The sequence below is a fragment of the Opisthorchis viverrini genome, assembly GCF_000715545.1.
Source record: "Opisthorchis viverrini unplaced genomic scaffold opera_v5_193, whole genome shotgun sequence".
Classification (NCBI taxonomy): domain Eukaryota; kingdom Metazoa; phylum Platyhelminthes; class Trematoda; order Opisthorchiida; family Opisthorchiidae; genus Opisthorchis; species Opisthorchis viverrini.
Window position 1 is genome coordinate 46,649 of NW_008751853.1, and position 11,252 is coordinate 57,900.

General features: G+C 45.6%; 1 protein-coding gene across 1 annotated transcript in view; it reads left to right on the forward strand.

Moving 5' to 3' along the window:
• Positions 1-8,599, forward strand: part of T265_07985 (hypothetical protein) — a gene marked incomplete at both ends in the record, with an annotated part of 14,957 nt that extends 6,358 nt beyond the window's left edge. The window contains 3 exons of the mRNA XM_009173666.1: positions 1,746-2,008; positions 5,985-6,119; positions 8,181-8,599. Of these exons, the coding sequence (XP_009171930.1) occupies positions 1,746-2,008; positions 5,985-6,119; positions 8,181-8,441 (659 nt within the window). The remainder of the gene's footprint in view (positions 1-1,745; positions 2,009-5,984; positions 6,120-8,180) is intronic.
• Between the last annotated feature and the right edge of the window lie 2,653 nt (positions 8,600-11,252).

Genomic DNA, 11,252 nt, shown 5'->3' on the forward strand with positions numbered 1-11,252 from the left:
ATATATATATGTGACGCGCTGCTGAGAAGTTCTTTGCTCTACTCTGAAACCTAAGGGGTCGAAAGTGATCCCCGGGCGTTCGCTGACACCGAGCGTGCCAATGATGTTGCTGTTCTTAGTTCAGATCATTCGATGATGCAAGTCATTTTAAATAAGCCAAATAATCCTGCTGTCCGGTTTGGTGAGCGCTTCGCATCTGTAGTGTAAAGTGCTGATACAAGACTGGGTGGAATCAAACCTAACACTTATGCTTGGAGACCAGCCAGTCGACGTGACACGTTAATTAATTCACCTGGGCAGCTGTAAACGGCTTATAGCTATTAAACTGAACTCAACTAAATGTCGTCACACTGCGATCGCCATCACCTGGGAGCTCACTGTAACCCATCATCCTGCTGCTGAAGCATATCCGTGCGTAAGTGTGCTACTTAGCTACACAAGCCTGGTACCATTGTGTGGTTATATGTGAGAGATTCAGTCAACAGATTTGTTTCGGTTATTGAGTGAGTGTTATAGCGGTACGCCCAGTCTTCACTATTCCAGTTGATATAACGAGTGGACTGAGCGTAAGATTGTGATTTCCTCGCTTTGCTTTTGCAACGAATGGGTTCGAGGGCGCATTTGGCTGTTGGGACACCGTTTGACCGGTTGTATGAGCTAACTATAATCATCGCGTTGCCTGTCCAGAAAGTTTTCTCCATCTCATGAACTTTCGCTATCTATCACCACCATTTACTAGTACCTGTCTAGGCTGATCTGTCGCCGAGCTTGGCACGTAACTTGCCAACCTTTCGTCGCCAATTAAGGTGACGTCACCGGTGTTTTAGGTAACATTTTTTCTGACCATTCAGCATCGGTTTCATTTATTATTTCATGAGAAGTATCCCCCATCCTTGGGTGTTGCAAATATAGTATCTCGGAGCGCTTGCTGTACACTCCCGACGGTCATATACACATGTCTGATTGTATACCGCTGTTCGTGGCCGTCATTTCGTGTTAGGAGGCAAATTCTTGGCTTAAAGCCGTTTGTTTTCTTGGAACCAAGAATATTGATCAGCATGTTGTTTCTGGACGACCGATTCAGTTTGCACTGTATGTACTTATTTTTGCATCTCCACGGATGCAAATTTCTCTTCTATTTATAGCGATTTTACATGCGTCTTCCTTCATTTGACACGACCGAGCTGTTATTCCGCTCATATCGATCGATTAAGTCATCGAGTCGCAACCATCCGCTTGCTTACTTGAAGTTCAGTAGATTTCATAGGTTTGCGCTATATCACCAATTAAACCTGCATTTGAACATATGCACACAACCTATCATGAAAGAATGTCCCGTACTTACGGACATCCCCATTTCTGTCCATTATTGGGGACACAACAATCCCCGGAGCGAGTGCCACTCGTGGCACGGCGCAAACTTGAGTACTTGCTCCATGTGTCTCCGCAATAAGGTTTTCAAATAAATTATGGTTTTACGGTAGCCGAACATCAATGTTGAACACTAATGATGATGCTGAGGATTCGAAGCGCAGTGGGCGCAGTCTTTGAGTCAATATGGACAAAGGGGATTTTGTTGAATTAAATTGTGCGACTGTATCGATTGATTCGAATGCGGCAAGCAGCTGAATATTTGAGAGTTGCCGTGATTGATCTGCTCGGCTATTTGGCACAACACTGTTTACTAACCTTCTCTAGGGTTGGATATCAGTAATCACCTGTTTCATCCTCTCTACCGTTATCAGAATTATATGAGAAATTCTTTGGGAAAGTCCCTCCGGTTCTGGCACGAGTGGAGGACATTCACGTCGTCTGTGGTTGTTTGAAGATGTTTTTGCGCAGTCTGACAGAACCGCTTGTCACTTACGAGCAACGTTCAGTGCTTGCTGCAGTAAGTGAAGGTGCTCGGCTTGGGGATCCTGACGCAGTTCAGCATGTCATCAATGTATTGGATGCATTGCCGGCACCGAATCGGGATACTCTATCCTACATTATGCTGCACCTCAAGGTTGGTTGTATAATTTTCCTGGTTGTATTTTGCTGCTTCGTATAGCTTTGAAACTTCTAACGCGATACGACATTGTTTTCAACACTCGGTGCACTTGATTAACGAGCTATATATATATATATATATATATATAACCATACACGACCGATAGTAAAAAACGTTCCCTTATTGTGTTCGACTCACTGGACCCATATTCCACATCATATAAAATTATTATAAACATATATTTTATCGACAATAGTCGTTCAACCTTTGGAAATGCGGTTGCTTATTTCACCGCTCAGATCAACAATGCTGAAGGGTCTTCCTGGTCCTTTCTGGACTGTTTTGAATTCTCCCCACCAAGAAGGAAACTAGATCTGTCAATCTATGACCACATAATAAATTTTTCAATGAAAAACTCAGTCCAATTCTGCGAAACGATGCAGTTTATGAGATTTCAAAATTCCTTTTACTTTTATTAGCCACAAACCTAAAACCCACAGATATGAAACTCCAGAGGAAAATAGCATGTATATCTTCTTGATGGGACACTACTGGAAAACTGCTGTAAACTTCTCCTTTATCGAGGTTCATCAAGCGGGTACAGTCCCAAAGCTTTTATCGACCTTATTTTCTACAAACTTATGTGGAATTGATGGAATCACGTTTGCAAACCACATTACAAGTAATATTGGAGAGTATTCTAAACGGGTGTTTCTCGCTAACACCACTGCCACTTGGAAGTTTCGTCTCAAACATGTAAGTCGTATAAAAAAGGGACAAACGTGGCCCAAGGCTAATGCCAAGATAGGCAGATGTGTCGTTCAGCTGTAACACCTTTTCGGTGCTTAGTGCCGTACTAACGGAAGGAGGCACGCCGGGTGAGATACCGCCAGGTCGCCTAAGCCTAGACGGGGTTAGTCGAGATGCTGGTGTTGGGTTGGAGCCACGGACCTTCCCGTCAGGAACTTGGCGCCTTAACCACTGAGCTATCTTGAGACCGATGTTACTCAACACATCACCTCATCGTTATCACCATCATCGCTTCACCGAACGCCAGCCTCAGGAAAGCTTGATTGTTGATCATAATCCTGGATAGCTGACAGATGAACTGGAAGTGGCTTTTAGTAAGCGAATGTTTCACAGTCGACAAGGCTTGATCCCAGGTGAAAGCTCTATATCCCGGTGGTCCCTGCCTGTTCGGTTTCATGATGCTGTAACCCTTTCGGTGTTTAGCTGCCATGCCACCCGAAGGAAGCGTGAGGGCTAGGACACTGCCAGGTTGCCTAAACCTAGACAGAAGTTGAGAGGCAGAGGTCGGGTTCGAACCACGGACTTTCCGGTCAGTAAATTTGCACTCTAACCACTTGAGCCATCTGGAATGTGTTCGGCTATCTTGTGACCATAACTCTGAGTGAACTGTTGGATAACAGACTACAGTGTGCTTTGTTCCCTGCAATGAATGTACGATGGACGGAGGCTGGCGTCTCATAAACCAATTGTGCCCATTTTTCACAATCACACTGATACAATCACCGGTTCGTCGTCCTGGTAGCTAGGTCACAATCTGGCTTCTCCACTGCTGCAGGTGAAAGTGTGAGACAGATCCTTTATGCCATTTACGAAGGAAGTCCAATAGAAACGCGGGTTTTAGGCAGCCTTGGTGCATCCTACTTGAAACAGCGAAATATGGGTTATAATTCACCACACATTCACAGTTGCTCAGACGTGCGCATAAAGCACCTTCAAAATGGATGCGAAAACCCCGTTTCTTATCAAGAAGTCACACAACGTTGTTCCGCGAGCAACGTGAGATCCGGAGTGATTTTACCTACCCTACAATGACGATAAGTCGTGCTGCCTACGAGTCCCTATGTCGACAACACTAGTCCGTAACATATGCTCATATCGGATGGTGGCGTTATGCGAACGGTTCTAGAGCATATTGTGATGATCTACAGTGAAGTGGTAACATACAGTCGAAGTGGTCAGCCGGGGAAGCCATAGGTTAAAACTGGCTGAAGACACGTTGCTTAACTGAAGGGTGGCCAACTGAGAGGTTAGACGTCACTGGTTAAGGTGGCTACTGAACAGTAATGCTGGATTCCTGACTGTAAACTGATAACGAAATGATGGCACGCCTAAGATATTCTGGCACGTAGTCAGCATTTTAAGAGGTGAAAATCTACTCTACTAATGTGGTGATGAATCATCGGGTCTCTGCGGTCTACGGCATCAAGCGACTGAGTAGAGGTCGATGACTCTGTCCATGAACTTTGTTGCTGATTGCACTTCATGTATGACAACGATTTGGGATATTCTTGGTACGGCAGCGAAATACTAGTGCCAACACTGATGTTGATTCTTGGTGTCGACCGACCCTTTTCCTGGAGGAATTTGATGTCACTTAAGGTAATTATGTGAGTGTCGCCACATCTGTCAGTGAACTAATTGTCATGTTGTAGTGCAACGCTCGATTCATCGAACCAAGATTTCACGGAGTCTCAGTCGTAGTTTCGCGGCCGGTAAATCACAATCCCGTGTGACTTTTCTGTCTGATTTTTGCACGGTAATCCCAAAGATGTCCCTTCTCTTTGGACTGTGTATTCACTTCAACCGTTTCGGATAGCTACTTTTTAGTAGAGTTCATTTCAGGGACTTATTTCTGCAGTTCATCAGCAGTGCACATGTTTCTGACCCTCGACAATCGTGCTGTGAGCCCCATTAACCACTCACTGGTGCATGGCCTGAGAGATGAATAATTGTTTCACGTTAGGTGGTGCAGATTAGTATGCTGTCCGGGCGTCTTTGGGGCAGAGAACTCGTGAAAGTTAATGTGCCACATAATTTTCCCTACTAGGGGGGAGGGCGAGATGGATCACGTGGTTAGAGTTCGAATATACTGACCGGAAGGTCCGTGGTTCGAACCCGAACTCTGCCTCTCGACCTCCCCTGTCTAGGCTTGGGCAACCTTTTAATATCCTAAACCTCGTGCTCCCTTCGGGCGGCATTGCAAGTAGGCACCGAAAGGATGCTACAGCTGAACGATTTTTTCGTTACCAGGATGAATATTGTCTTCGCCGTATTCAACGTGTTATGATGTGCCTTATCAATGTCGAAATATTTTATACCAATGCTGGTAAAAAAATTCCAGTTTATTTCGTCTACACCAATCTAACCCGTGTTGCTCTTACATCTATGGATGGCATCTTCTAGTAGGATTATCAGTATCTTGACTTTTATGTGACCAAATCGACTCAACGGAGATCATATTATACTCACTTTACGGAGAATATTCATTTCAATTTCGAAGATACTGTCTGTTATCGGGTCGGACGACGTTGTCCTTAGGAATCCCTTGGGCCTTGAGGCAGTCTCAGACCTCTCAGCCTCAAAAGCAGGTGTGCTCAGTACTGCAAGAAGGTTTTCTGCAACCCAAGAATATTTCACCATTCTTTTAATCTTATTCGTAATATTCAAGCCAAAAAGCTTCCTTAGACGTTATTCTGAAAGGGCTTCCAAATAACACACCCGCACAATTTTTGTAGGACAGTTCTCAGTGCTAAGTAAACTTGCACCAGTGGCTGAGGAGCTTGGTTCAGTGAAGACATTTTCACGAGACAATAAACATTCACACTCCTGAGGAACTACACAAAAAGGGTTTCCGAAACAAACCCTACCGGGCAATGTCTTCTATGACCAATTCACTCGGACACAGGCTACTGAGAAGAAGGAAGAAGTAGTTTCATGGCAATCCTTCAGGTGGCCATCATGTTCGAAAACGCCGCATTTTCTCCGCAGTGCAATTAGGTCTGACTCAATCCAGGAATGTTGCATCGTTACCCGATGTTCGACGCCATTGGATTGTGCTGATTAGTATGTAATAACATAGTGATCAGCCTCAGGATTGAACAAATATGCCAAGTGCTTCCAGTCGAATTTTATACCGCTACCTCATTCTACCCTTCCATTTATCTCAACCGTCTTGGATCAGAGCATCGCGCAAGTTCCTGATTGTCAAATGGGCGAGGAAAATCTGGCCAAGGTATTCGGACCCACTTTGGTTGGTTATTCGTGTCCTGAACCCCAGCTAATGCAAACTGTCACCGAGACGAGGACACAACAGGCGGTGAGTTCTATTCGTTGTCCATACGTTCGGTCACCTTAGGTACATCTAAGTTTTCTAAGTCATTTCAGTTACTCTGCTGTAAACTACGTTTAAAATGCTACAGTTTCGCGTGTCGAAAATGAGGATAGGGATGGGACGGACAGTCACTGGAAGCACTGGCTTAGCCGGTTACTTTATCCTCTAGTTGCTTGACGACTAAGTTCTATAACCACGCATTCATATGCAGATGCACCATTAACTGCGTGGCTGAGCGGAGTCTGTCAATTCCTTTAACCGTTGTTAAATCGAGTCCTGGCATCCCCCAAAGTAGCGGCGGTTGTCATAGTCCATAGACTGTCCAGCTGTTGGCCGTTTCTTCGACGTACATGTCGTAATCAACCTATGAAGTGATTAGTTCGTTCATCACAACAGAATTCCTTTCATAGACTGTTTAGCTTACCTCAACATTGCTAATCTGATATCCCGACTTCATCCGGGGGATGCTCCGGAGACACAACTGGTCAGACACTAGAGATTTTCATGTGCCTTCAGATAGCTCAGACCGCGTCCGCAATTCCTAGGAGAGTACTTATTACTCTACTGCAGTGCGTGCCTTGCTTCACGCGAGTTTCAAATGTATCGATATTTGGCAACAGTTGCCCTAGCCTTCTCGATTTGAGGAATGCTCCTGTTTTCAACGATCTCACTGGGATTCACGATGACGTCACCATGGGCAGCACATCACTGTCCAACACTGATGCTTTTATGTGGACTGGGATACTGTTAGGGTGCCCAAACCTAGACAGGAGGACGATTAGGATCGTCAACCAAAGTCTTTGGCTTAAAAGCCTGACTGCAAGGCAGCGGTATTTGGCCGAAATGCAAGTACATTGACATTTTCACAGAAGAGGTTGTCGCACGTTCTAACCTCCAACCTAGAGGACCTTAAGACTGTTCGTCAGACCAACCTGGTATTAGAGAGCGATGGCCGCACGGATACCCCCAGTCACCGAGGTGCACAAACCATCACACTATGGTAATGTCCAGTCTCTTCGGAACGCAGGTACAGTAGTGCTGCGGACAAGTGTGCAGCACGATCTAAAGTGGTCTCGTTCTGGAGGGTCTATTAGTGCACAGGTGACGATAGTCATAATACAAATCAGAAGGTGAATGTGCACTAATAGAAGTTTTTAACATAGTTGCGACACGTATAAAATAAATACAATGTGAAATGGGAGCAAGTCAAAAAGGAACTTATCGTATGTGAGAGTCCCTTGGTGAAAGTCCGAACGGTGGTAACGTGTTTTCTCCGCAGTTTGGCTGCTACACGTGTTCCATGATTGTCCGTGGACTTGTGGAGAGGTTGACGTCCTGCTCCCTGCGCGCGCGCGAGTCTGTGTGTTTCGACTGGGTTCGGTTTGACTTTATGTAGATCCCAGTGCGTGTATGTGGGCGCGTCGGCACATGAGTGGTTGCTACGCTGACTAGGCAGTGCAGACAATCGATGTCCGGTGTGTCAGCTTAGTGCGACGTGTTTGTGCGTATGAGAAAATAGACAAGCCTCGCGATCCAGTGAGCGATTGAGTTGAACAGTCAAGTATATGGGTGACTGGGTCGCTACAGATCGTTCCTGTTAGAACGATTCTCAAAGGACCACCTAGAGGTGTTTTCTGCAGTTGAGAGCAACTGTACCCAAGTTTTACTAGGCACACATGATTCCACTGATAGGGCTTGGTTACCTTTTTCAGAGTATTCCGGGTCCAGCACTGATGAAGCACTGCAAACCCTACTTTTAGAAGTGAAAGTTTCCATACAGGCCTGGCGACTAAAGATGTCAACGGTTTGTATACTAGTTTCCTGCAGATTCTCTTTCGGATTACCGATCACGGAGACAGGTTGTGCAGGATGTCACCGTGTCGGATACTTTTCAACCGAATCACGTGTCTTTGGTAATGAGCCTACAAATGTTGTGCGGTCGACTTACTTTTGCATTTTGGCATCTTTTAAGTCTCGTTAGCTCCTCTGGCATCTACTTCCTTTACTGTTTAACATCTATATTCGCCTTTTCCTTGTGTTTCTCAGGTATTGCGCCTACTCTTTAGCGTTCCGGAACATATCTACTCCGCCATTGTGACAAGGCAACCGGATGAACAGGATTCAGAACCTATCGACGACGGCCACACCACCTACTTTAGCCCCATTTTTACACGTCCCGAACCATTGCCGACCCAAAGTGCGACGTCGCTCCAGCTTCGCAAGTCCCCTCACCGCAACCTGGTCATGTCAGCGAGAAAACGTTTCTTCCCCCATTTCTCTCATCGCGACCCCATGGACCCGTCTTAATAAATATTCATTTCTTCATCGACTGCTTGTACGACGTCTTTTATTGTGTACCTCCTACTCTTGTACCCTGAGGCCTTTCCACCGATTTCGGTGTTGCTCATTTGCTTGCCCTTCTTACTAACGTTTTCTGTGTTTTTCTATATCTGACCGTACACGCCGTATCTAACGTGTTCTCATCTGAGTTGGCCCTGTGAAAGCTGAGCGCGAAAGGAGTCCCACTATGACCGTGCACCACTGCTGGCGTAGTGGTTGCTCCAGCCGAAGCTAATCTTGAATATGGAGAATATCTGTTTTGCGTACATTTAGGTAGTGGTCTACAACATTCTCGGAAACTGAATCCGCTCGTACAAAGTCTGGTATAGTGTACACCTGCATGTTGTTTCACTTTGTTTCCGTCCGTAATCTTATCAAAAAAGCATCATGAGCCTTAGCGGTAGGTTGAAGGACTTTTGGCAAACCAAATAATCGGAGTTTCGTGACGCCATGCGGGACAGCTGTGCCCGAAGGTATTTGCGTCAGTGATCCCCGTCTGCTTCAGTCACGAATTTCTTAGTCACTTGTTTTCATCGAAAGACGAAGGAGATTGGTGGAAATGTGAACTTCGAAAACTACAGCTTATGCTGTTGTCTTCGTAACTAGTTCTATATGATTTGGCAGCGCACAGCATCTACAAACGATCGTGCGAAGTGTGACCAAAGTTTAATCGGAATGGACATCAACTCCAGCTTCTATGAATCTGCTGTCTCTAAAAAGTGGTGATCCGGCTCACCTATTTTGCATAGTATTTTACAATACGCATGTGACATCTCTAATGCAGATAAGACGCCTACATTGTGCTCACCGTCCTCGGGGAGTCTGTCAGAGTATTAATTTGCGCTCGCCATGCGTACCAGGTGAGTGGACGGTCAATCCGGTGGATGAACCGCCGCTACAGCCCCTTTGGTGTACAGAAACAGTGGTGGTTGCACCAGGGCAAATTGAACGGCTGCCTCAGTCGGTCGCAATTAATCCTGAGAGTAACCATGGTACAAGTCCTAATTCAGGTATTTGAAAATCAGCTACTCTGATCTCGAATGTCATCAAGCATCAAATAATTGAATTCATCCTAGCATAATGCGTTCGTTAAGTGGAAGTTCATGTTCTCTTGAGGACCCGTAAGATTCGTACTACCGATGACTCCCGATAGAGATGTGGCAACTGCACAGTGATCCGTTTTTCGGCATAGACTGACTGCACTTACAAGAAGAAAGCTCGTTTGGAACGTATTTATTACTGAATCCAAAATCAACGTGCCGAGCTGCCAGCTTGGTTCGTCAGCTAGATGACAGTCGATCCCTTTGTTTTGAATTCACCTTCGAGAAGTAGGCTAGCCATATGCTATCGATGTTCTAAGTTCAGAACATGACGGAATTTAGAGGATGGCCGAGCAAGCAGTTAAATTGGACGGTAGTATAAACAAGTACATATGGATTGCTTAGCTGTAGATCAGGTGGCTGTTGATCTGTCCGCCGAGCCGCGCAATTCAACTGCAGACATTTTGTCACCAGTCGCGGAGACAGTACGCGGTTGGGTGGGTAATTCCCCATCTTGCGTTCGTATATTTTATTAAAAAGGGTGGCTGATAACTCTTGACGCGATTAGCTGGTTGTGGGACAGCTCTACCACAAATAGGCCAATGCAATTACGGTAAAGCTGTTCCTCAGCCAGCCAGCCATGTCATGAATTATCACTACTTTACAAATTCTATAGACGTGGGCGCACTGACGACACCACGATCGGTGGCGAGACTTGCTGGCACATCGCGAACAGATCATTAGCCACCTGGGCTACAACCGATTAACGAACCTGATCCACCGATGCTTCCACATTGTCGGCTGAGTCCACCGTTAATTTGCAAGTAAGCGTTTGTCGAAGCACGTTCAATTCGACGTTCACACAGAAATGGGATTGAGAAACTCTGGGACGAGGCTTAATTGATCAACCCCGAAACGGACGAAGCCGGAAATTGGCGCTTACGAGTTTCAATCAGCATGAATGGTGCCTAGGAAAGAAAGCACTTCGGTATATTGAACAATAAGGCGGCCTCACTGATGAACGTCATAAGCGATGGAAACAGCGTATAAACTTGGANTGAACGTCATAAGCGATGGAAACAGCGTAATTTTGCTGGGGTTTCCCGCTAAGAACCTAAACTGAAAAAGTGCTCATAGGCGTAAAGTGACTCCCTGTTTTATGCCATGCAAAGTTTTTTTTTAAAAAACTGACAGACCATTTAGTTATGGCAATTTCTCACGGTCCTTTTGAAGGACCTGATGACTACCAAGGCTATGAGCTTCGGATTTGAAGATGCACATGGTCAACAGTATTTACATTCAGCTCACAATTCCGGTGGTGTATTTTGCTGCATTTTGACTTGATATGCGAAACAAAACCAAATAGCAGTTGGCTTGAGAAGACGCCACATATAGTACCGTCTTTAGTAACTTTAACGTCTGGATGTATTGATAATATAGAAGCACCAGCTCCTGTACTGGTCGATCGCAGTTTCATCCGCTCCACTTTCAGCCCTTAGAAAAAGTTCAGCTGTAATATCCTTCCGGTGCCTACCTGCCATGCCACCCGAAGGAAGCACGGGGGTTGGGATACTGCCAGGTTGCCAAAGCCTAGACAAGGGAAGTCGAGAGGCAGAGGTTGGGTTCGAACCACGGACCTTCCGACCAGTAAATTCGCGCTCTAGTAACGTGAGCCATCTCGCCTCAAGCATGTACTTTCAGCCCATTCTTGAGGCCTGATAGCGGTACAAAATGCACT